The following is a 26,864-nucleotide window of genomic DNA, read 5'->3' as shown; positions in this document are numbered from 1 at the left end:
AACATGTAGGGGATGCAGTGAATAGTAAGTATTTAAATTCACGTTAATGTGAAAGTGAACTTAAATACTTATTTGGTAAGACAGCTAAAGCTTTCAGTAGAATGGGAAATAAAGCATGAAAATACGGAGTGACATATATATATATATATATATATATATATATATATATATACATATATATATAAACCTATCTTCTTAATCTGGTAATAAGGCCTATAAATGACTTTTCCCAAGCATTAATTTTTATTGTTCTGATGCCAATTATGGCTTCACTCATGGTCCTGATTCTATCATCTGTGAGAACAGCGGTCTTACTCCTAAGGAGACAGACGTGAGAGATGAGCCTTAGTGACGACAGCCCAACTTTCCTCAGCAACAGCAGCAGTAGTGGGCACGGGGGCGTGGCTAGGAATAAAATTATTCTCTACAGCCCTTTTGCACTTAGAAAACAGGCAAGTCCTACTCAAAGTACAAACCAAGAAAATGGTTTCAATTAGAAAGTTAACCATTCAGACCATTTCAAGAAGTAACTTGGAGAACTTGCAGCATCGGCCAAGGAAGACCTAAAATGAATCAGATACAAACTGTTTGCTCAATGAGGTCATGGACAGGTAGAGAAGGCAGAAAGGTACCCGAATCTACCAGGAAGACAGTGGCTGTCCTATAATAAAATAGGAGTGAAGTTCTGATGAGCAGAAAAGATGGGGCTGTTAATTCCAACAGGAAAGGGGAACAAGAAGAACTTCAGAGACCTGGTAGCACTGGAACAGGTCTGCGAAGGATAAGGAGCATCTCTCCACAGCAAAGACAGGAAAGGGAATTGCAAATAGAGAAAGACACCAAGCACAGAACCACACCCATATAACACACACAAGAGCTCAGTGAGCTTCAAATAGCACAACATCTCCATCACCTGACACCCACCCACCTCCAACCCTCTGGGACCTGCTTCAGGTCTAACTCATCACCAGAAGGCTCTTCACCACCAGCCACTTCTCTGTCACATGTGCTGCTGTGAATGTGGGGCTTTAAAAAGGAACAATGAAGATCAGCCTGGCCCTTGGGGTGCTTATAACTTAATGGAAACATGAACAGAATACCTGAAAAGGCTCCAACACAAGCATAACAAAAAATACATGCAGTGAGAAATGGGCCTACAAGATTATGATGTTTTAACAATATTTAAATAACTTGGACATGGGTAAATTCTGCTGAAGGAGACTCTACTTATTCAGATATGGTGCCAAGAGGAGCCAGTGAATGCCTTCCCTGTTCCTGTTTCAAGATCAGCCTTCAGCATGAGGCTGGAGCCTCCAATGGCTAAGCCTGAAGGGTCTACAACCCACACAAAGAAGAGACCAGAGAAATATTTGCCTTGTTTTTCAACAAAACATCAAGCAGACGGTGGATGTTACCAATTACATATTATTAATTTTTAAAAGAAGTGTTTCTCTTACCGGAGTGATGAAAACAACTTCCCGGTGCAGCTTTTCAAAGGCAGAAGAATAATGAGAATCGCCATCCCAGCAAGACACGATATTCCTATTTCCATCCAGAGCAGGGTGGTCACTGCGACAGTCTGCAGTGGCCCCACCCACAGATAGTGCAAGAACATTGTTACCTTAAGAGAAAGAAAAACCTTCTTGGGATGGTATAAAAACAAAACCGCAAGGACACAGTGTAGAGACACTTTGCTCTGAAGGAATAGCCAGGAATTTAAATAGAAATTATCTCAGTGGGCTTTAAACCTGTTGAAGCAGAAATCCAAGTATCCACCCCAGATGACACTGTTCCAGGGCAGCATAGGGTCAGACTCAAGGATGGTCAGGGAGGACTCTACCAGCAGCACTGAAGGAAGATGTTGATTTTGTCTATACCACAGATGAGCTCAGGGCTTCCCCAAATGCTTCTTGTCCCAGAATTTAGCCCCCATATCCCTGGGGCACTCCAGGAAACCTTATATTATGGTACCCACTACTCTCTCCAATACTTATGTATTTATCTCCCTGATAGGCTGTGGCTTATATAGGGCAGAAACTAAGCTTTATTCATCCCTGAAACTGAGCATGGGCCTTACTTCATGTTTGATGAATAAATACTTGAAGAGAAGTGTCTAGTGCAACACAGATCTGACAAACAGCTACAACGCCCTGGGTCATGTGATCTATGTCTAAGGTCAGTGGATAAAAGAATGTGGGGGTAGACAACAGAGGGTAGGTTGTGTCTGGCTGGAGACCACCCACCTGGCATATTCCTCACAGGCTCCTGATGCAGCAGGCACTGAACGGGGTGCAGGGGAAAGAACACTCCCTCTCACCAGGCCTTCATCATCCAGAAGACAAGGAAGACAGTCCAGCCACACCAACACCATGTGCCAAGAAGGGCCACTCCAGGATGACCCCTAGGAACACTAACCAAGCCAAGCAAGAATACTGTTGCCTATTTATTATCAGAAAAACAAAACTGTCATTTTCTGAACAATATATATAATTGCATCTAAACTGCACACAGAAAAATGAAAGTTGGATAAATAGAACCTTTGTCTTACATCCATGATGGAATCATGGCCGAAACCAAATCTGGGCACCTGGCATTCCAATAATCTGAACCCAGTGAGAAGGACGGGAAATGGAAGAGGAGCCCTCAGGGGCAGCTCACCTGGTCAAACCTGTTCACATCATTGGACAGCAGGTTGACAATCTGGCCTGTGGCGGTCTTCCCCATGGCCGAGCTACTCAGGCAAAATGCCTGAAATAAAAAGGGAGACAGAGAACTGAACGCCTAAGTCATCTTAGAACATAACACAACAGAGCATGTGTTCTGGGTCTTGAGTGGTGTCAGCACCAGCAGGATGACCCCTGACAGCAGGGCTCTAGGGACCCTCATTCAGCCTCTAACTCTTCAGAGTGGTGGCAGCCCCATGCGCAAGGAAGGCAAAGGGAGCAGCAGCAGGAGGTAGAAGCCAAATCACCCCCACCCCCCATTTCAATGAACTTGGACCTGTCTGAAGGGTAAAGGGTGTAGGTTTACACTTAAGAGACAACTAAATAACTTTGAGCCAAATTAGATGAGAGTGGAGAGGCTGCCTTAGGTGAGAAATTTGGAGACTTGGATTATAAATCTAGACTCAATTATTAATTCTGTGGGTGACAATATTTAAACACTTTGGGCTTAGTATGTTCATTCTGAAATGAGCAAGTATAATGTCCAAAACACTGTTCCTTTGAGGAAGCTGTGTTCTTAATGCCAGTCTGCTGAGTCTATAAAAAATATAACCCATGCTGCACAATCCCTTTATTTAGTAAGAAAAATGCCTAGAGATTTGAGGAAACTGAGGAGACACCAGGAGGTGCTACAATAGACCACGAACTGGAGCCACTGATTCAAACAAAATGTCATAGTTTATAAAAACACTTTGATTACTCCTCAAGTTAAAGAAGAAAATCAGTGACCAAGTGAGAATTTAAAATGATATAACCACAATGGAAGAGAATATGGGCATTTTTCAAAAATTAAACTTGAAATTAGCATACAATACAGCAATTACTACTAAGGATATACTCAAAAAAACTAAAAACACAAACTTGAACAGATAATTTGTACACTCATATTCATGGCAGCGATGTTCACAATAGCTAAAAGGTGGACACAACTGTCCATTGACAGATAAGCAAATATACAGAATGTTACATAGACCTATAATAGAATATTATTCAGCCTTAAAAAGGAATTAAATTCTGACACCTGCCACAGCATGGATGAACCTTGAAGACATCGTGCTGCAGAGCATAAGCTTCACACAAAATAACAAACACTGTAGGATTCCACTTACACGAGGCATTAAAATAGTCAAATTCACAGAGAGAAGTAGAATGGTGCTGGGTGAGGGGACAGGGGTTGGGAAGTTAGTGTTTAATGGGCGCAGAGGTTCAGTTTGGGAAAAAGAACAAGTTCTGGAGATGAATGATGGTGATGGCTACCAACAATCTGAATGCACCTAATGTCACTAAATGCTGCACTTAAAAGGAATGAAAATGGTAAACTTTGTGCTGTGTATATTTTACCAGAATGAAAAACAGATCAATGATCAAAAGCCAAAAGTAACTTTACCAAATCTGTGGCAATGTATTAATAAATAAATGGTAGGTCATTTTTATATACGATACCTCCCTCATAATCATGCAAAATTCAGCTGCAAGGAGCACAAAAATGCTGGATGGGCCATCTTAGGAGTGGCAGATGTGCAGCCTTAGAGATCTTTTGGAAACATGCCCAAACCTGGAATCCATGGAGAGGGCAAAATACAGCTACAAGCTTAGCAGCCACTCCATTTCTAACACTTGACCTGATTTCTTCCCAGGACCAGGGATCAGGAGGTGGGGCCGAAGATGAACTACAAATGTTCAAAGGGATCTGTCAGAGGTGCTCTGTAGCACCAGATTTTGGGCCCTTAGGAATCAAGCCCCCTGTAACCTGAAAATAAGTGTCTTGTTTCTGAAACAACAAGACTCTCAATGCAAGGCTGTGCACAAGGAAATTTGTCTTTCCCAGGTTTTTGGGATTTCAGATTGTCTACGGTATAATCTCCAGAATTTCAGACCTCATATAGGAACCATCTTTCAAGTACAATTAAGCTAGCAAATGAACATCTTGGAAGATGTTTGCATTCACATAAGCCAATGTACCAGGTAAGATCACTTTTCAAAAGAAAAGATTTCAAAGTGTTAGAGGGAAAAGGAAGAAAAACAGGTGGACAATGGCTCACCTGTGCTGCAAAGAGTGAGCTTTGATTAAACCATCACCTCACATCTAACTTAAGGTTTTCGCAATGCAGTTCTAGTAAAATTTCATAATTTTTATGAGTGTTATGGAGAAGGAAATGGCAATCCACTCCAGTATTCTTGCCTGGAGAATTCCATGAACAGAGGAGCCTGGCAGGCTAGAGTCCATAGGGTTGCAAAGAGGTGGATACAAGTGAGTGATTATCATTCACATGAGATCAGCATGATCTGAAAAGAAAGGCATTTAGCCAATTTGTGGGGACATTTGAGTATCCATCTCCTAAATGGTTAAAGATGCAACAGAATAACAAAGATGATGATAAATGACAATGAAGACCCCTGACTGGAGTGTGCGGGCACCACTGCAATTTCCACATCACCCAGAAGGAAAGCAGCTCAGATGTTGTTGTCAAGCAAGACAGTGAGATGCCAGGTCCCCAGGTTCACACAGTCCCGAGATGTACAAGACTCTGCTCAAGGAAAGATGAGATGACATCTCATTTTCTGCTGATAGAAGGATTCTGAAGAAATAGAAGCTCTAGATAAGTAACAACTGGGTAAAAGAAGTTATATTTTCAATTTAAGCTGTTCGGTTTTACCTTTCAATGAAGACTTTCTTTATTAATAAAATTTGTATATATATAAGGTTACCACATGATCAGATCAGATCAGATCGGTCGCTCAGTCATGTCCGACTCTTTGCAACCCCATGAATCGCAGCACACCAGGCCTCCCTGTCCATCACCAACTCCTGGAGTTCACTCAGACTCACGTCCATCGAGTCAGTGATGCCATCCAGCCATCTCATCCTCTGTCGTCCCCTTCTCCTCCTGCCCCCAATACCTCCCAGCATCAGAGTCTTTTCCAATGAGCCACCTCTTCGCATGAGGTGGCCAAAGTACTGGAGTTTCAGCTTCAGCATCATTCCTTCCAAAGAAATCCCAGGGTTGATCTCCTTCAGAATGGACTGGTTGGATCTCCTTGCAGTTCAAGGGACTCTCAAGAGTCTTCTCCAACATTGGAAAATGATTACTATAGTAAAACCACTTCAAGTATCCACTACCTAATATAATTATCCTATTTTACATACGTGGTGAGAACACTTAAGATCTACTCTTTTGGAAAATTTCAAGCTTACAATACAGTCAAATAAGGATTTATTTTTAAAGCAAACCGTCAAAGGCAAAGAGGCATTCAGGATCAAGTTTATACACAGCCCTTCAGCTCTTGACAATGATGTATCTGTGGCAATACCTTTGTAAAGATACCTGAAATCCTTATTCTTTTATACTAGTTTAGACCAGGGTAAACTATGGAATAATTTCATGGCATTCCTCAATACAAAATCACTGAACACATTAAATTGGTCTTATTGAAAGTGCTATGATGCATACTAAAGATAAAAGGAAATATTGTATTAAAATAGTTTAAATAAAGAGTAATAAATTATCTCTAGCATGAATAAAACAGTTTAAAATTTCAAGTTTTCTCTCAAATACCCTACTATTTTCTTTAATATACTATTAACAACAATTACATCTATAGAATATAGTGAATGAGTCTATATTTGTAATGAATTCCCTTTATATTTTTCTCTAACATAATTATATTGAATATAATGAAATGGGTCTTTTAAAATGACAATCATTCCCTTTCTCAAATACATTCTCTGCTTCTAGATATAGTTCTATAAATCCAATCTCTGACGTTCACTTTTAAATAAACATTTGATGTAAATTAAGATGGTAATAAACAACAACAAATAATTTCCATAAACAGCTCTATGGTATTTCGGCATGAAGACAATGAAAATAAATGATATATTGATTTATCTTAAAATTATTTGATATATTTATTTGATATATTTATTATCATTTGATATATTTATCAAAATACTTATTTTAAAATATTAATTTAATATTTTAAAATATAATTTAATATTAATTCAATACTACAAATTTAGTGGGTATTATCCAACAGCCTATGGCTTAAAGTTATCAAGAGCAGCCCTCTCTTGATCTCAAAAGAAAACTTTTCATTATTTATTGATCAAGTTTGCTTCAACAACAACAAACTTGGCTTGATGCAAATAGCAAGCTTCTCTGGGAAGGTGTAAATGATCACAGTTAGGAAATTTTTAGTTTTAGAGAACTTTCTCCAAATGTTTCGGATGCCTCAGGGGAGGTACACACAGTGGTATTGAGCGACACTCACCTTGCAGTAGATCATATGGCACAGGGCTACTCTCAGCCTCATCCCCACATGCTGCATGTGGTAGAAGTACAAGTGGTGCAGAACGGCCCACATGAGCACGCTGGTGCTCAGCCCTGCCGTGTAGCCATAGGCTTTGTGCAAAGTGGCAGAATCATTGGGATGGTAGTTTTCAACAAAACTAATCATTTTCCCCCAAAATATGGGTTGAACTACTCTGGTGCCTTCCTAAAAGAAAAGAAGAAAAAAAAGTCTTAAATAGAAATGTCAGTTTTTCTTAATACAAGGTTTACTTTTAGCATTAGTAAGTTAAAAATACATTTTGACTAAATGCTACATTCATGGCTAATTTAAAAGAAAAATATGCAGATCCACCATCTCCTGTAAGACAAGCAGCAACAGTTTAACCTTAAGGTAAAATTTTACATTCAAAGATAGTAAAGCCTTAGTACATCATGCTTAGTGCACCGTGGATGCTCAGTAAATGTCACAACCAGGCTCAATACCAACTGAGCCTTAAGATTAATAAGGAAAAAGGTGGCAGAAGAGTAAGAAAACTGCTTCCATATGATCAAGCCTGCTGGCAACCTACCCCTGTCCCCTGTACTCTCAATGTCCCAGCCCAAGAGAAAGTCAACCTGGTTCACATATGGGAGACATGCTATTATCACCTTCTTCATGAATCTTTGGAGAAGGCAATGGCACCCCACTCCAGTGCTCTTGCCTGGAAAATCCCATGGATAGAGAAGCCTGGTAGGCTGCAGTCCATAGGGTCACGAAGAGTCGGACACGACTGAGCGACTTCCCTTTCACTTTTCACTTTCATGCATTGGAGAAGGAAATGGCAATCCACTCCAGTGTTCTTGCCTGGGGAATCCCAGGGACAGGGGAGCCTGGTGGGCTGCCATCTATGGGGTCACACAGAGTTGGACATGACTGAAGTGACTTAGCAGCAGCAGCATAAATCTTTACAAACTGAGACACTGGCACAAAAACATCCACTCTTTTCCACCCCAAACTCCACATGTCTATAGATCCAGGGAATGGAAACCAGCTTCGGCTGGAGTACCACAAAGAAACCAGGCTTGGCAGCTCTGCAGGCTCTCAGCTCCCAAGAGCACTGCCTCACTATGCCTCTACCCCATAGAAGTTGGAATGTTCCTTGGAGTAAAGAATTAAACATGGTGGAGGCCAAGCTAAAAAAGTATGCCTTCCGTAGTTCTCCATCCACCATCCACTACAGTTGGTGGGTTGGAAGAAATGTTCCCAATCCTCTCTTCCCCAAGGCTAAACTAATTGGCTCAGGGTGCACTGAGGCTTCCATCCTGAGTAAGATTTAGGGAAAGCAAGTTTCTTCCCCAAAGAAAAAGGCAAAGAAACAGCAACACTTACCCACCTTGCCAAACAGCCACTTCACCCCACAACCTACTTTCTCTCTCTAGTCACTTCCTGAAGGTCCCCTTCTCCACAAGGTCCCCTTCCTTCTCCACCATCAAGGAAAGCCAAACACTCAAAGAATCCAAGTCACCAAAAGTAAACACCTTGGCCCTCAACATCATTTCCTTCACAGACTTCTCAAAAAACAACATGCAAAATTTTGGAAATCTTTCAGGAACAGGGCTTTGCCTTTTTGGTAATTCTGCCTTACTAACACAGACAGGGTAAGCAATTGACAAGTTTGCTTTGATAGCTGTCTTCTATCTGTCTGTAGCTGAGGAACCCACACACAAGAGGGAGGGAAGGAGAATCCATAACATTGAACACCAAAATAATTAAGCCTTTTCTGCTGAGCCAGCTAGTGCCTGATCAGGATATTTACCAAAAGATGGTTCAGTTCCTCACATGGGTGTCTCACTAAACCTCAATATTCCTGTCTTGATCTATACACATGCATGCACACACACACGTTCATAGGCTGCACCAACTGCTTCTCTTTCCATGAAGTCATGGAGATTTTCATCTACTATAGAGGATACAGGGAACACTATTTAGTTGAAGTATAAGATGATCAGACCTAACTAAAATGATCAGTTCTCATACATTTCCACTGTAACCTGTCATCCATCTCAAGAGGCATAGAGAGCTCATGGAAGAGTCCCTCACACAGTGGACTGTCAACCACACTCTTTATGACTTCCTGAGATGGAAATGTGGAAGCCACACAGAGAAGCAAGAACATCAAACTGTACACACAGGCAGTCCCAGCCCAGGTATGGCCAAGGACAGTCCAGTGCTATAGCCACAAACCATAAGAAGCCCAGCAGTAATACCTGCCATCCCAGACTTTTCTGAAACTTGTGATTCTCCTTGGGAATCACTGTTTCCTGTTACTCAGCACTCCATTTGAACTTAACATCCTTGTAATTACAGTAGAAATAAGAGTAATGACACTCACCAAAGAGAATATGAATAAATGAAAGAAATCCAGCCAAAAAGAGTGTAAATAAAGACAAGTCACTACTGCCTAAACATATGTGGATTTTTTCACTGATAAACAGTATTTGATAATCCATTTGAGGGACTTCCCTGGTGGCCCAGTGGCTGACTCCATCCATCCACACTCCCAGTGTAGGGTATCTGGGTCCACTCCCTGGTCAAGGAACTAGATCCCACATGCTGCAACTAAGACCAGGCACAGCTAAATAAATAAATATTAAAACAAACAAACAAAAAGTTGAACTAACAGCCTCAATAAGGTATAATGCCAGTTAATGGCCCATACCTTCCACTCATCTGTCAATTCTTTCTTTTTTTTTTTCTTTTTCTTGATAATGATTATTCTTTATTTGGGACAGAAATTTTCAAAAAGATAAAGGGTTTCAAACATGAACTGTTACCTTGATCTGATGTAATTTGAGGGAAGAGTCATTTGCTATCTTTAAGCACTATTTTGGGACTTCCTCCGATGGCCCATTGGAAAGGAATCCATCTCAATGCACGAGACACAGGAGATGCAGGTTTGATTCCAGAGTTGGGGAGATCCTCTGGAGTAGAAAATGACAACCCCCTCCAGTACTTTGTCAGGATAATCCTCTGGACAGAGGAAGCTAGTGGGCTACAGTCCATGGGGTCACAAACAATCAGACACAACTGAGTGACTGAGCACACACGCACAACTCTGCCTCCAGCAAGGAGCAGTCACGGCAATTCAGAGAAGTGATGAAAAGTATAATGCACAAGGAATTTCCATTCTGGCATAAGTTGCAACTATTGAAAATAGAAAACTGATATTATAGTCTATATGAAAAATTACAGCAAGTAACGAATAATTTCCAGTAATATCTCTCAAAAAAATAGAAAACAAAATAGTAAATAGCACAAAACTGTGAAAACAAATCCCCAAAGTACATATAGAGAATAAGAATACACATATTAAATATGATTCTTCAAAGCTTCCAGACACACAGGACAGGAGTTACTGAGGCCATTAAAGGTAGACTGAGTAAATCCATCCCCTCTACACACAAGGAAAGGTTAGAGATAAAGAGTCATTTAACAGGAGAGCTGGCAGCAGCATTTGTAATCTGTGAGTGTTTCCATTTCTGGCATTTGGTAAAACTGGCTGAGGCAAACCAGGTAAAGGTTTTCTAGCTATCAGAAGATTAACTCCTGCATATGCTCAATGTTCTGTTCCAAGTTTTAACTCCAAATGAAACAGTGCTGTGAGTTCCAAGGAAAAGTCCAATTTCAGAACACTCTGCTTGTCTTGGAGAGTCTTTCAGAGAAGCAAGGAGTGGCTGTGTCTCACCTTGGGGACACAGACACTGGTGGCAGCCATTCCCAGGAGCTGCCCCTACCACTGTACACTGGTGTAGGCAGACACCACCAAGGAATTCTCTCATCTCTACACTTCTGATTCTCACCTTCAACTAAAAAGAAATAAAGCAACTGAGAAAATATTCATTATCAACCATTAATCTAACAAAACTAAAATTTTCTTGATCAGCAAGAATGAGGTCAAACACTGCCCCCTTAAACCCTTCCTCTCTGACATCAATCTATGATCACCCCATGATTACTCTCTCCACAAACCGAGTATAGTTCTTCCTCTTTCACAAGAATTCTTCACAACTCTGAAATCATAAAGAATCTTTAAAAGAGCCTAATTTAATACTACAACGTCCACTAATCAAGGTTCTCAGAGAGTCTGAGTCTCTGAGGTAGATTTTTTTTTTTTTTTTTTTTTTGATCCATGCCATGTGGCATGCAGAGTCTTAGTTCCCTGACCAGGGATCAAATACTGAGGTATCTGCATTGGTGGCATGGAGTCTTAACCACTGGACTGCCAGAGAAGCTTGAGGTAGACATTTCTTGATAGAGTCTTTGGTATTTAGCCTTCTGAAAGCACCTGACATTAGGTTCCACCTCTTGCTTCTTAGGGTAACTTCTTGCATGGCTAGGTTAGATGCTAGAACTTCCACAGTGGGTAGAATTCCTCCTCCACGTTAATGTTTCTTACCCAACTTCCCCATATCTCATTCATGGAAAACACACACACACACACAAATAGAAACAACCTATCAAAGAAAAACGCTTCAGTAAAACATTCATGCAGAAAAGAGTGAGCTTGTAGGAAAAATGAATAGGCAGTTAATCTTTAAAACTGGGGGAAAGGTGACAAAACGTAGAGTTGAGAAAAATCCAGAGATAAGGAGGAAAAGCAGTGAATCTGGGGCAGTCATAGCCATCAGGATTCCAGATATCCTAGCCTTCACTAGTCTTTTACACAGTGGTCTTCATCCTGACTGCACCTTGGCATACCTGAGAGGGGATAAGTGCACTCTGACGCCCGAGGCCCAGTCTCCAGAAACTGGTTTAGATTCAACTGATTAAGGTAGAGCCTGAAGATTCTTCTCCCTGTGGATTCTGGATGCAGAAACTAACCCCATGTAAGCATCTGCTAACTCCATGCTTGCACTGTCATGTCATCTGAGCCTGGAATGGCTATGGACCTGCTCTGAAGGAGTTACGAGGGTCACAAAGAGTTTTAACCAGAGTCCCAGGGCATATTTCATGCTTCTAGAAAAATCCTTCTAAATTTAAGTCCACAGATTATAGTGATAAAATTAAAATTTTTCATTTTGCACAGTAGGAAAAATAAAATGTTTAGAAAAGACATTTTAAAAATATGAATAAAACATGAATTAAAATTAGTCTGAAAAGTTATCTCTAAAAGGAGAAGGAGAATTGGAATAGACCCAACAAGGATATCAGTCTTCTTTAAAAATAGCCTTTTCTTGATTTTGGAATCATGAAAACATTATCAGTTCAGTTCAGTTCAGTCGCTCAGTCGTGTCCGACTCTTTGCGACCCCATGAATCGCAGCACGCCAGGCCTCCCTGTCCATCACCAACTCCCAGAGTTCACCCAGACTCACCTCCATCGAGTCAGTGATGCCATCCAGCCATCTCATCCTCTGTCGTCCCCTTCTTCTTCTGACCCCAATCCTTCCCAACATGAGAGTCTTTTCCAATGAGTCAACTCTTCGCATGAGGTGGCCAAAGTACTGGAGTTTCAGCTTTAGCATCATTCCTTCAAAAGAAATCCAAGGGTTGATCTCCTTCAGAATGGACTGGTTGGATGTCTTTGCAGTCCAAGGGACTCTCAAGAGTCTTCTCCAACACCACAGTTCAAAAGCATCAATTCTTCGGGGCTCAGCTTTCTTCACAGTCCGACTTGCACATGCATACATGACCACTGGAAAAAACATAGCCTTGACTAGACGGACGTTTGTTGCCAAAGTAATGTCTCTGCTTTTCAATATGCTATCTAGGTTGGTCATAACTTTTCTTCCAAGGAGTAAGCGTCTTTTAATTTCATGGCTGCAACCACCATCTGTAGTGATTTTAAAACCCAAAAAAATAAAGTCTGACACTGTTTCCACTGTTTCCCCATCTATTTCTTATGAAGTGATGGGACCAGATGCTATGATTTTCGTTTTCTGAATGTTGAGCTTTAAGCCAACTTTTTCACTCTCCACTTTCACTTTCATCAAGAGACTTTTTAGTTCCTCTTCACTTTCTGCCATAAGGGTGGTGTCATCTGCATATCTGAGGTTATTGATATTTCTCCCAGCAATCTTGGTTCCAGCTTGTGCTTCTTCCAGTCCAGCGTTTCTCATGATGTACTCTGCATATAAAGCAGCTATTTTTTTAAAAAGTGATTCCTAAGACTTCAAAGTAAAATGAAACAAAAGTACCTAAATATATACCCAATAGTTCTTTTTTATATGGCTCTGCCAACCAACAGGTTGGGTATATATTTAGGTACTTTTGTGGAGAGGATGAGATGTATGAAAAGAGTAACATGGAAACTTACATTACCATATGTAAAATAGATAGCCAATGGGGAATTTGCTGTTTGGCTCAGGAAACCAAACAGGGGCTCTATATCAACCTACAGGGGTGCGATGGGGAGGCAGATGGGAGGCAGATACAAAAGGGAGGGGATATATATATACTTATGGCTGATTCATGTTGAGGTTTGACAGAAAATAGAAAAATTCTGTAAAGCAATTACCCTTCAGTAAAAAATAAATAACTTTTTAAATAAGTAGTTTTAAACAAAATAATCTGAAAACACATTCTCTGTGTGATACACCCACCTGAGACAGTATGAACTGCAAAAAATAAAATAAATATATTAAATTGCTTTCACATTGCTTTCACATTATAAGGTAAAACAAATGAATAATTATGCTGATATCATTGAGAGTTGGGCTTAGACATGGGACAAAGAATAGATGATGGGAGGAAAGAGATATATATGTAAGCACAATAAGATGAAGTAAAAATTTCTTGCATCTGACTTGGACTAGAAACACCCATATAAACATATTTCTTTACCTTAAAAAATGCATTCTAACTTTGTATAATGAAAAAGTCAAGAAACAAAAACCAACAGCAATAAGCACCTCTAGCATTCAGACTATAGTCTTTAAATATCACTTCATACTAAAATAAACCAGGACTGCTTAGAGAAATGGATGATTCCAGGGCTGGAGCAAATGCTTTACAAAATGAGCTAGAAACATCCTTTCACATCAGCAACCAAAATACAAAACAAAACAAAAAATCTACCAAAGACTTCTAGAGTATGTGCAAAAGACAGGACCTAACCTGAATAGACTCCCACTGCCCAAAGATGGCCAAAGGTTGGCACAAGGATAATGAATGAAATGGGCTGAAGCAAATAAGAAATGCTTAAATCCATGAGCTCAACCTGACATTCACAAAACCAAACAAACGACAATAAAAACTCACAAGCCCCAGAGGAGAATCAACTCATCATTTTGAAAATAGGTTTTAAAAAGTGAAAAACATTATTTTCCCCTACTCTTCCTACAAATATTATAGATCATGGTTAACCAAAGAGCTTAGAGAATACCCATTTTGCAACCTCTGGTGAATTAATGGACCTTGAGCAAGGATCATGAATAGCTCCTAACATCACACACACACACACACACACACACACACACTCTGTTATGTACCTCATAAAGGAGGTATACAACCCTACCACCTACAAAGATGAAAGGGGTGAAGAAAATCCAAATGAGTTACATCAAACCTCTAGATATAAACACCAACTAAGATGCCAGAGGAACATGTTAATTGACACAGGGGGAGAAGCGATCAGCCAAATCCAGGCTGTGGGAATCCCTACAGGACAAACAACCTAGAAGTGCGGGGGGAGGGGGGTACAGAAAAGCAATTGCATAACCTGTGTCAGTGAAGTGTACCTTATTTAATACTGCTTCCAACAGAAGAGGGGAAAAAGACAACTGTGAGCACTGGCTAGATATTGATAACATTAAAGTTAATATTTAAGCACAATAATATGCTAAATATGTTTATTGGGGAAGATTCTACATCTTTTAAAGATACATACTAAAATACTTATGGCTAAAAATGATATGACGTCTTGGAACTGCTTTAAAATAATCTTGGAAAGTCAGAGTGAGTTTCAGATGAATCAAGACTGCTCATTGTGGCAATTATTGAAGCTGACTTAATGTGACATGGGCTTCCCTGGTGGCTCAGATGGTAAAGAATCTGCCTGGGTTTGATCCCTCAATTAGGAAGATCCCCTGGAGAAGACAAAGGCTACCCACTCCAGTATTCAGACCTTGAGAATTCCACGGACTGTATAGTCCATGGGGTTGCAAAGAGTCGGACACGACTGAGCAACATTCACTAGGGTGACATAGGGGCTTATTTCCCTTTACCCTTCTGAGTTCCTAGCTGAGCACCCCTGTAATAGATGACAGAATAACAAGAGAAAATTAAACAGAACTTTATCAACATGTATATTTCTGATACGCATGTAAAATATCAAGGAGAGCTGAGTAACTCCCTGAGATGGCCCAAGTCACCACCTTAAATGCATCCCCCACTAAAGACAAAGGAAAGGTGAGGCAGCACCTATGAGAGGTTAACAGGAAAAGCAGCTTAAACTACACTAGGGTTGGGTATGTTATGCAGATTTCATCCTTCGTGAAGACTGTCCTCCAATAGGATTCTGCTATGATTTAGAGCCATCCTTTTTCTGGTACAGAGAGGCAGACATCTTTACAAAGGGAGGTTTCCTTTATCAATGTAAATGTCCCTCACAAAAGAGTAACTTCTACTCTGTCTTCAGGGTTTCTCCTGTGTCTATTTCTAAAAAACAGAATCAACTCACAACAATCTTTCTGCCAGAGAGCCCTATTCTGGAGTGACACATTGTGTTATCCTTTCATTCTATTCTATTTTTTAAATTTTCTTTAAAATCTATGCAGGGTGGGTGGGAGGGACACTAGAGAAAGCAGACAGAGGGGTCAGAGCTGTTGCTAGAAAAGCAGCTCCTCTTGGCTCTGAGCCTCAGTGGAGGCTGTGGGGGGAGAGGACAGAACACAGAGAACAGGGGTCTAGCAGTCAGAAGACCGCGCCTCAGGGACCGGGTCGGCCACGTGCGAGTCACGTGACCCGGAACCCATCATGTGCCCTCCTGGGCCTCCAGGTCTTTATTAGTGAAAATACAGGCCTTGCCTTCCTCGGAGGAATCCTGGGACAACTAAATGAGCTACAAAAGCTCAGAGTGCTCTGAAACCACCATAAAAACAAGGGTTTTTCATCACTTTTATTATTAGAAGTCCTGGTAAGAGATATATTCTATTCTTAATGGCAGAGGCTGGTTTCACAAAGGGCTTGGAAAACTCATTGTTGCTCACAGGTGATCACAGTGGAACAAGAACTCTTGAGAAGAGTCACGTGTAAAGCCAAATTTTCTAGACTGTAATTAAACTTTCACTTCTAAAATTTTTAACCATTATGAATGCAATCTTTTAAAAAGAGTCTCCTACTTCCCTGACTACATAAAGAAAATGTATTAGGGGGAGGGTGGAAGAAACAAGTGAAATACTTGAGGGAACTTACAAGGTACAAACTCCAAATTATAAAATAAGTAAAAGGGATCAGGGACAAAAAATAAATATATAAAATGTTAAAAAAATAAATAAATCATAGGATTAAAATATACAGCATAGGAAATATATTCAATAAGATTGGAATAACTTTGCATGGTGACAGTAACTAAACTTATGTACTGTATAAAATATTAAATCACTAATGATGTATACTAGAAACTAATATAGCATTGTAAGCCAATCATTCTTCAATTAAAAAAATTCTAATTTTACATTAGTAACTTACATATGCTTTGAAAAAGAAAAGAGAATGGATATAAAACCCTAATTTATAACTCAAGGTCATCACTGTGGATATTATCAACACCTAATGGTTAACGCTATGCTCTCAGGAACCAGCAGGGCACACACAGCACGTCTGCTCGGCAGGTCCCCTTCTGCTTGGCTCAAGGCCCCCTCCTCCTCTCCCACTGTGTGGTCTTCAGTGGTTGCTCTCAGCCCACAGTATCTTTGCCACCAACAGCCACTCCTCAGCCTCCTGGATTGAGCAAAGTGAGGGATACATGGAAGGAACGATTGGGAAATAAATGCAAAGACCACTCAGCTCTTGGGGAACCAGCCGTGAGTTGAGGCACAAAACACTGTGGGATGAAGAGGATTCTGTTTACTTCCTGCCCATCAGCTGAGCTCCAAAGTGAGGATTTACACACACATGTGCTTCCCACAGCCTCCACCTGGACCAGAGACCATCAGCAAAAGTGGCTTCAGATAAAGGCCAAGTGATCAGACAAGGCTGGGCCACTTCAAAGGGTCCTGGGAAGAAGATATAATTCCCGGCCACACCTCCCCTCTCAGGGGAAGGGACTGGGTGAACCCACTCTGGTTCTCTGAGGTCACCCCACTTACACACCAGCAATGGAGACCTCACCTCTCAGAGAGAAGCACTGATGACCTGGGGAGGTGGTCTCTGTGACTCAGGCCCAGGCAGAGGCTTCAGGCTCCTCCTCTCCACCCTGAGGGCCCTGGGCAGGTGGGGACCTGTCCTCTCCACCCACAGTACCCGTGGAGGTGCACACAGGGGCCAGGGGTGCTGGGAGCGCTCCGGCTGTTCTGTTCTAATTAGGGGTGACTGGCAAGTGCTCCACAGCCTGCTACTTGTTTCTCTGAGAGGTAGGGATACTCCTCAGTTCTCATAGGACAGCCCATGGAATTCTCCAGGCCAGAATACTGGAGTGGGTAGCCTTTCCCTTTTTCAGGGTATGTTCCCAACCCCGGGATCGAACCCAGGTCTCCCTCATTGCAGGCAGATTCCTTACCAGCTGAGCTATCAGGGAAGCCATTCTCATAGGACAGAGGTTTTCATATCTCAAAATCCTAAAACCCTAAAAGCCTCACTCTGGACTGTTGTCACCCCACTTTCTCCCACTGGTGCTGCCAGGAGTACCTGCGAGGCCCTACTTGTACTGTGGGTGGAAAGACCATACTGCTTGGGATCATGGATGATCCATGGGGCATTCTGTGCACCTGAGGAATTAAAAGAGGGCCGGAGATCAAAAAGGAAATATATTTGTGTTTTAGAAGATCCTGGACTGAGTTTAGATTTCCACCATCTGTAATATAAAGAACAACAAGCAGTATAGATTGATCACAACATGGGAAGTTGCTTCATAAAATCAATTAATAACTAACTAGCACTGCTACTAGTACTAGTAGTACTGCCACACAGATGAGCCCCTACATTTACATCCTCTACTCCCCACTTCTCTGCCATGACAACCCAGCGACCAACCTCCTAAAAGGGCCCAGGGCTCTACCAGTTGTACCTTATGCAGCCCCAGGCCTGGCCTTCCTGGACCCCCAGCAGGAAGTATTACTGGGGCTGGACAACTTTGAAACCAACACTCCCAGCACCACAGTGGGGCAGATTCGCTCTCAGGAAGAACCCCAGATCCTGTGGCCTCTCCCTCTATGTCTGCTTCTCCCATGAGCTGCCACAGCCAAGACCCAAGACTCATATTAGAATGGGATCCATCCAAGGCTTAGTGACCCCACCCAAGGAGCTAATAGCCCAGGACAGTAAGAAAAATCAGCAACTCAGTTCAAACCCAGCCACATGGGCTATGCTTTGAACCCACCTGACTTTAAGACTCTTTAGCATCTGATACCAAAGAGAAACTAGAGAACCAGGGACAGCAGAGAAAGACCTGCTCCTGATATGATCCAACATTAAACCCGGAGGCCACTCATCCAACCAGGCACCTGGCATGAGCCACAGGCAGACACCAAGGCCCCAGAGTTTCCGGACAAGCAGAATTCATGAAAGCTCTGCTGTGTGAGGTCAGGAAATCCTGCACAAACAGGCCACACCAGCTTGCCACCTGTGTATTTCAAACAGAGACTTACTGTGACTATGTGGAAATACCATCACTGGGACAGCTGCACATGGGAGAAAGAATGGCTGGGACAGACTGACGGGCTTCTGCTCCCTCTCCCACCCTGCGTCCTTCACAAGGAACCGCAGTACCTAAGTGGTCAGTGCCCTCTCAAAGGTGGCACCCTGCCCACATACCTGTCCCACCCTCTGGCACAATGGCCAATCCTCTTCTGACATCAGTGAGAACTCCATCCCCCAGCACCATCAAGTCACCTGTGAGCTGATAGATTCTCTGTCTCTCCAGTTGTGTGGGGTGGACTTCACCTGCCCAGATGTCCACTGCCCTTCAGGACAGCACAGCATTTAAACAAGAGCCACACCTCCCACCTGTAAACCACCTGGCCCACCAACCTCACCCCCAACACAATGGACTGAGGACAGCTCACACCTTCTCCACCAAAAACACCTCTTTCTCAGCAACTGTATCTTCCATCCCTCCTGCTCTCACACACTCACAGGCCGCCCGTGTCCCTAAGGCAGCACTAAGGACCACGGAGAGCGCAAGCCACACAGGAGGCTGTGCAGCAGACCCACAGCAGGCTCAGCCAGAAAAGGGGGCTGATGGCACTGTGTCCCCAGGTGAACTGTCTCACTGGGGATCTTGACCCAGGATCTTCAGGGTCACAGAGGTCACTGACCTCACAGCTTTCTGCCTCTGGTTTGCCCTGCACATTCCCTCCTACACCCTCTGCCAACGCCATGCTATCAGGACTCGCCCTTCAATCAAGAATCCATCCCCACAACCAGGGAAAGAAAGCAGCATGGAGGATCCAGAGAATTCATGGTGAAGCTGGAGCTCCTCCCCACGGGGACTTTGCTCACAGTGCCAGCCCATGGGGAAGGGGGCACCCTGGGGGAAGGTGTGCTCTTAGGAGTTCTGGGTGGCTACAGGCCAGATGCAGGGCCCTGGGTTCTGTTCCCCTGGAAGAGGAGTGGCGATGGTATCTTCTTAGAAAAGCATTTATCAGATGTGACCTGGTCAAGGTAACAATTTTTACCTTGTTAAACTATAACAAGAGTGTCATAAAAATGTATGTTATACTGGACTCGTGTCCAAATTACCTTCCTCTAAATCACAGGGCCATATTGCCTGAGGCTTCTGGAATCTTTTGGTCAAAGATCAGTCAGCATTTATACTGAGAACCAGGAACTTTCTAACATAATATAAAATGTCTTTTATTTCAAGGTCATCCTTCCACAATACTGTTTTAATCAGTAAAAAGAAAAATAGTAACCCTTGGAGTCCAGTCCTTGCCCATTCTAAAGATAAATACAACCTCTGAGCTCTATCATGTTTCCTAGAGGGTTTATCCTTAGACCTTAGACTACTGGCCTCTCTCCCTACCTGTCCCATCCATCTCAGTACTGAGATACATACACCAAAAAGCAGTGCAGAGTATAAAAATCTTTCATCTCCAGAAATGTAAACATTCCACAAATTAAATAGGATTTCCAGTAACACTTTATGATTGCTTTCACTAAAGAGGGCTCCTGTGCATCCTTCTGGCCTCTCAACACTTCTTGATCCCAGTGCCTGGGATGAGAAACAAAGCACAGTAAAAAGTATGTCCACCAAAGGGGAAAGGGGGTGGGGCGGAGTGGGAGACAAGCCCACACTACAGGGCACTCTGCGGCTGCACAATAGATTCTGGCTACCTGCTCACAGGTCTCCTGAAAGATGAGTGGTGCAGACTCTGAAGCACCAGAGAAACAGGCCTTGAGGGAAAAGTTCCAGATTCTGGAAACAAGTTCCTGCTAAGATTTGCTGGATTCACAGGTAATGAACAGCCCAAGAGGGCAGACACCCTCCTCCGGGGACCCCACCTCCAGGGACAGAGCTCGGCCTCCAGGGCCATGGCTGTGGGCTCCCTCCACATCCAAAGATGCACAGGGAACCAGGGCTCCCCCACCCTCCAAAGTGGGCTAAGCCCGGGGTCAGCCTGAGGGGGTGAGCCTGCAGAGTCAGTGGATGAGTCTCAGAAGAACCCAGAGGAAGGCAAAGCATCCCCAAACCTTTAGCCTCACGTGAAAATTCTCACTCTTCTTCCCCTTCTCCCTGATGTCTGTGCTCACCCTTGCAACTCTTTTCCAAGGTGCTGGAAGCGATCTTCTGGAAGCACTGAGTACATGTCATCTGGTTCTAATTTCCGTTTGTTACCGATTTTAAACAAGGGGTTTAGCCACCTGTTAAACATTAAAAGGAGACTGACATATATCCAAATTACACATCTCTAATTAGAAACCTACATTCATGGACATTGTTAAAAAAAGAATGTAGTATTACTCCACCATTAAAAAGAATACATTTGAATCAGTTCTAATGAGGTGGATAAAACTGGAGCCTATTATACAGAGTGAAGTAAGCCAGAAAGAAAAACACCAATACAGCATACTAACGCATATATATGGAATTTAGAAAGATGGTAAAAATAACCCTGTATACGAGACAGCAAAAGAGACACTGATGTATGGAACAGTCTTTTGGACTCTGTGGGAGAGGGAGAGGGTGGGATGATTTGGGAGAATGGCATTGAAACATGTATAATATCATATATGAAATGAGTCCCCAGTCCAGGTTTGATGCACGATACTGGATGCTTGGGGCTGGTGCACTGGGACGACCCAGAGGGATGGTATGGGGAGGGAGGAGGGAGCAGGGTTCGGGATGGGGAACACATGTATACCTGTGGTGGATTTATGTTGATATTTGGCATATCAATACAATGGCAATTGTATACAATAGTGGCAATCAATACAATAATCAATACAATACAATCAATACAAAAAACCAATACAATATTGTAAAGTTAAAAAATAAAATAAAATACAATAAAAATTTTAAAAAAATAAATAAAATAAATAAGAGTATATTAAAAAAAAGAAGTCTACATTTTAAATATATAAAGATACAGGGAGAATTTAGACATGTGCTTACACACATACATTCTAGGTATAGGAAAGTCATGCTGGCTTATACATGGTATAACTTAAAAGCAGGCTGTTTGTGGCCTACTGAACATACATTGTACATCTGCTTTAATTATTAAGGGAAAAATATATCTAGAAATGAAAATAAAGTAACGGTTTTTCAGGCAAGCAGAATAGAGCTGCATGGCCATTGTGGGTAAGGCTGCAGATATGTTTCTATATTACTGAGGACTTAAATCTTCTGAACTGTATCAGATTCAAGGATGCCTACATGGCGCTAGTGGTAAAGAACCTGTCTGCTAATGCAGGAGATATAAGAGATGCTGGTTTGATCCCTAGGTTGGGAAGATCCCCTGGAGAAGGAAATGGTAACCCATTCCAGTATTCATGCCTGGAAAATACCATGGACAGGGGAGCCTGGTAGGCTACAATCCATGGGGTCTCAAAGAGTCAGATATGACTGAAGTGTCTTAGCACCAGTCAGATTCAAAGCAGTTTCAACCTTGAGGTCAAGATCTCCTTAGATCAGCTGTCAACACAGAGGAGTTTTTACAGGGAATTATCTTATGGACAGAACACCCTGAGTCTAACAGGCTCCGGTTCCTGACCTCCTTACAATCCTGTCAGCCTCCCCGCAGCCAGAATGCTCATGTGAGCCTCTTTCTGACCCCAACCTCCTGAAGTCATTCTAAAGATAAGTAACACCTTCTCAACTAAAATGCACAGTTGATTCTTCTTATGTTCCTTCTCGGTATCACTCCCTGGCAGATTCATTTATTTTAAAAAGTAACATTCAGACATCCAAAAGGGCTGGAATTTTACTGACTGTTGGATCTGTCACCTTCAGCCTCAGTTGGGGAATAAATACAGCCCACCAGACATTCAGGGAACTCCACTAACAGCTGATAGCATCACCAACCTACAGTGGTTTAATTCCTCCATGCCCAGGCTTCTGCCCGGGAACGTCAAGGTTGTCCCCACTGCCACCACACCTCTGCAAAGGCCTATGTGTCAGTCAAATCCCTGTCTTCTGGGGGTCCAACCAACTGTTCACTATAAGCCCTCCACCTACAGGCATGGCCAACTCTAGATAGTTATCATGCTTAACGGCTGTGGGAACAGGATCATACCAAACATGGAGGAGTCTGGCTATGCAGCCATTACCCTGGATGAAAGGGCACCACCATGAGCCTAAACATGACTCAAGAAAACCCAAAGACAGTGTGTTAACCCCTGTGGGATGTTTATTCCTTGAGGCCCTTGTGACAAGGGCCACCCACGTTGGGCCATCAACTGTCTCCAAGAAAACTCTACCAGGGGACACTGGGCTATAGGTGGTTCACACCCAGATCAAGGGTATATTCAGATTTTAATTACACTCGCACAACCTGTGAATCAAAGAGGGCCATTCATCTAGTCAGGAGGGGAGCTGGACTGGTACTAGCAGTTGTCTCTCTTGTAGGATCCCTGATGAGCCTAGAACTAGAAACAATTTATAATACCATAACCATAAAAAAAAAGTCAGAGACTGGCCTGGGTAAGTAGAGGACCCAGTTCTAACCTTAGAATGACAAAATCTTACTGGACCCTCTGGCCCACATGACTCTTGACCACTACAAAGCTCTTGATTACCTGCCGGCTGATCAAGGGGGAACCTGTGCCCCAGCAACCATTTCCTGTTGTTTCTATGTTAATATGAGTCGTCAGATAGAAGAGAGGGCATCCCAACTGCCAGAGAAAGCCACTTGCAGACAAAGACAAATATCACATGTTATCACTTATACATGGAATCTTTAAAAAATGGTACAGATGAACTTACCTACCAAACAGTAATAGAGTTACAGATGTAGAAAATGAACTTACGCTTACCATGGGGTAAGGGAAGGAAGGGACAAATTGCAAGACTGGGATTGACATATATAAACTACTGTACTCATGTCCGACTCTTTGTGACCCCATGAACTGTAGCCCACTAATCTCCTCTGTCCATAGGATTATCCAGGCAAGAATACCAGAGTGGGTTGCCATTTCCTTCTCCAGGGGATCTTCTCAACCCAGGGACGTAACCCAGATATCCTGCATTGCAGCTGGATTCTCTACTCTCTGAGTCACTAGGGAAGCATATATAAAATAGATAAGCAATAAGAACCTACTGTATAGCAGAGGGAACTCTACTCAATACTCTGTAATAACCTTTATACTTTTTTCTTTTTTTAAGAAAAGAATCTTTTTAAAAAAGTAGACATATGTATAATTGATTTACTTTGCTGTTCTGAAACTAACACAACATTATAAATCAACTAAACCCCAATAAAAAAAAAATTAATAGAAAGGCCACTTGGCTAAATACTCAGAACAAGAATGGCCTGACTGAACAAATTTGTGACAGTTCCAAAAGAAGGATTACCAGCTTCCCTGGGCTTCTAAGGCCGTTCTTAGAACCCCTACAGTTACTCTCCTTCTCTTGCTCTTTGGTCCACAATTCCTCAATTGTCTCACTAGTTGTATCTCTTACAGAACTGAGACAATCAAGCTGCATATGGTCTTTACCCAGTACTATGGGAAACTGGGACTCTAGCTTGGTAAGAATCAGATTCATTTTGGTTGAATTAGGAAAAATTCTCCTCCTCTAACCCAACATATGACAACACTCATGCTCAGCAGGAAGTGGTATCAGAAGACCAACATTTGCTCCTTAAGAGTCACTCAGAAATGAGGAGCAGTAAAAAGGAAAGGCTCTTGTCCCAGAATTATATCCCTGCCCCTTTCTCAAGTGGAAACCAATTGCTCTTATCTGAGTTTCAGACTGAAGCATAAAAGGAAAGAGAAAAGTAAGAACTGGTTAGAACTAGCCAGGACCCAAATGGCAGAAGACTTAACCTCCAGTAGGCATAGAGCATCATTACGCATTCACTGTAATATATTAGCCTGCTAAATGACACACCCACCAGGATGACCACAGTTGAGAATGGCTAGCTGCCTTCTATGGGATCACACAGAGTTGGACCAAAAAAAAAAAAAAAAATGACAACAAAATAAAGAGCTCATACAAGGACTAAAAAGGAGTGTTGTCCTAATTTCAGGTCCAAATCACACCCCATTCTTGCATAAGCCACGAATATTCCTCCCTCTCTTAACCTGATTCCCTTCCATTTGCTTCAACCCTCCTATATACACAGTGCCTCAGCCCAAATTGTGCTGAGAGGTTGACTTGCAAACTAAGTCTCCGTTTCTCATTCTTTGGTCACTGAGCAAAGCTTGTGCTCTACCAGTCTCACCATCAGTTTACTTATTGGTTATGGGAATCTGAGTGGAGAAAGAACCTCCCCAGTCATGATAAGGGGTCTCAGCCTGGGCTAGGACCCTGGCACAAGTCTAGATAACCAATTCTGTGACAAGCACAGCAGTTACAAACACAAGACATGTAGACTCCAGAACCAGACTGCCTGGCTTCAGATCCCACTCCACCGCTTACTAGCTGTGTGATGGTAGGTAACTCACTCAACCTCTATGCTTCAGTGTCTCCAGGTGTGAAATAAGAGGCTCCTTCCTCTCCAGCAGGAAAACTGGAAATGGGTGCCAACCAAAATCAAAGTCTCCACCTTCCATTTGTATGGACATACATTTTCAAAATCAATAAGCAGAATGTGCTTTGAGAGTTTCTTGCCCCACCTGAAGTTAAGGAGACATTTGTCTATTTTGCTATTATTTATGGTAACCACACACATATTCCTTCTTCTAGGACCCTCTTTCCTTAAGGGCCATCAAATGTAGCCAAGAGATGCAGCCACATAAGCTGAATACTACCATCAAAACAAGAATAGGAGCTGCCATCACCCTGGGGATCCCCTAAACTATCGCATAAAATAAGTATCAGAATTTGTGGAAAAGATGAATGGGTTAGGGTTGAGAAACACAAGACCTAATAATCACCCAAGTGTGATTAAAATCCAAAGGTTCAGGCCTGCATTTCTGTAGTCCCAGCTATTAGATGAAGACTTCATTTAAGAGCTTCAGCACTCTGCAACATTTTTCATCTGTATGTTTCCTCCCAGCTCAAGGACCCTTCAGTAGTTTCAGGGCCATAGGACTCCTGGGCAGGACCACCTACATCAAGACCATGCACTGCTTGTCTGAGCTAGATATCTGGATAAGACCCCACAGGTTTCAGGGACCCCACCCCCAGGGGTTCGTCCTCAAAAGTGGAAGTGGAGATATTTGCAATAGGGAAAGGGGCTGTGGTCAAATAGACACTCTGCTCCTGGCTGTGTGTCCCAGGAAAAAGGAAAAGGTGTTCCAGAATGGTATTCCCATTCATTTCATAAAAAACAATTGTGTTTTGTATGCACATGAATTTGGCCACAACTAGGTACCAGGACAAACAGTCGACCACACAGGGAGGGTGGCAAGGAGAGAAAGAAAGACACGGTCATAGACAGGGGGAGAGAAGGAGTCCAGGCCAGCTGGAAATCAGATGTTCACCTAAGGAACATGGGGAAAGGTGGGGACATTATTGGAAGATGGCAAAGGGGCAGTGTACTGATTAGATAAAGTTGTTCATAAGCTGCTTGCTTGGGGAGAAAGTTGCAGCTCCTTTCAGAACTGACAGTGAATTGCTGAACGGTTCTGAAGCAGCTCGATAAGGTGGACACTAGGTCCCTGGGTCCTCCTCCCACCCCTACTGCCACCAGTCCTGAGCGCACCCTCTCCTTGTACCTTGGTCCCCAACAGAAGCCAGCAGTGTCAGGCATGCACCCATGGCAGATTGTCACAGCTCAGATGGGGCACTCACCAGACAAACAGACGAGAGCATAAGTTTGCCTTCAGCAGTAGATTGGTCTTCACCTCCAGGGACACTGGCAGCATTTTGCCAGCCAAGAAGGACATAGACCCGGGTTGCCCTGCTCAGGAGGCGGTGGGGTTCCTGCTGCTTCTGGAGGCACTGGCAGGGATGCTGGAGACTGGCCGCCCCACAGGTCCACTGGGCTGGAGCCTGAGAACACCTGCTTCTGAGAATGGAGTGCCCTTTGTGTGCCAGGTCCCACCTCCTGGGACTGAGAAGCCTCACGAGTCCACCTTTGAGGCACCCAGTCTGTGCAGCTGC

At 42.7% G+C, this 26,864-nt stretch overlaps 1 protein-coding gene across 1 annotated transcript in view; it reads right to left on the bottom strand.

Moving 5' to 3' along the window:
- LOC113902125 (multidrug resistance-associated protein 4-like) overlaps positions 1–26,626 on the bottom strand; it is a 188,477-nt gene extending 161,851 nt beyond the window's left edge. Inside the window, 7 exon segments of the mRNA XM_027557079.1 lie at positions 188–317; positions 1,458–1,621; positions 2,659–2,748; positions 6,996–7,222; positions 20,248–20,366; positions 20,906–21,016; positions 26,553–26,626. Coding sequence (XP_027412880.1) covers positions 188–317; positions 1,458–1,621; positions 2,659–2,748; positions 6,996–7,222; positions 20,248–20,366; positions 20,906–21,016; positions 26,553–26,626 — 915 coding nt within the window.
- Between the last annotated feature and the right edge of the window lie 238 nt (positions 26,627–26,864).

This window comes from Bos indicus x Bos taurus, chromosome 12 (assembly GCF_003369695.1).
Source record: "Bos indicus x Bos taurus breed Angus x Brahman F1 hybrid chromosome 12, Bos_hybrid_MaternalHap_v2.0, whole genome shotgun sequence".
Taxonomy (NCBI): domain Eukaryota; kingdom Metazoa; phylum Chordata; class Mammalia; order Artiodactyla; family Bovidae; genus Bos; species Bos indicus x Bos taurus.
This window is presented reverse-complemented; position numbering and strand designations above follow the sequence as displayed.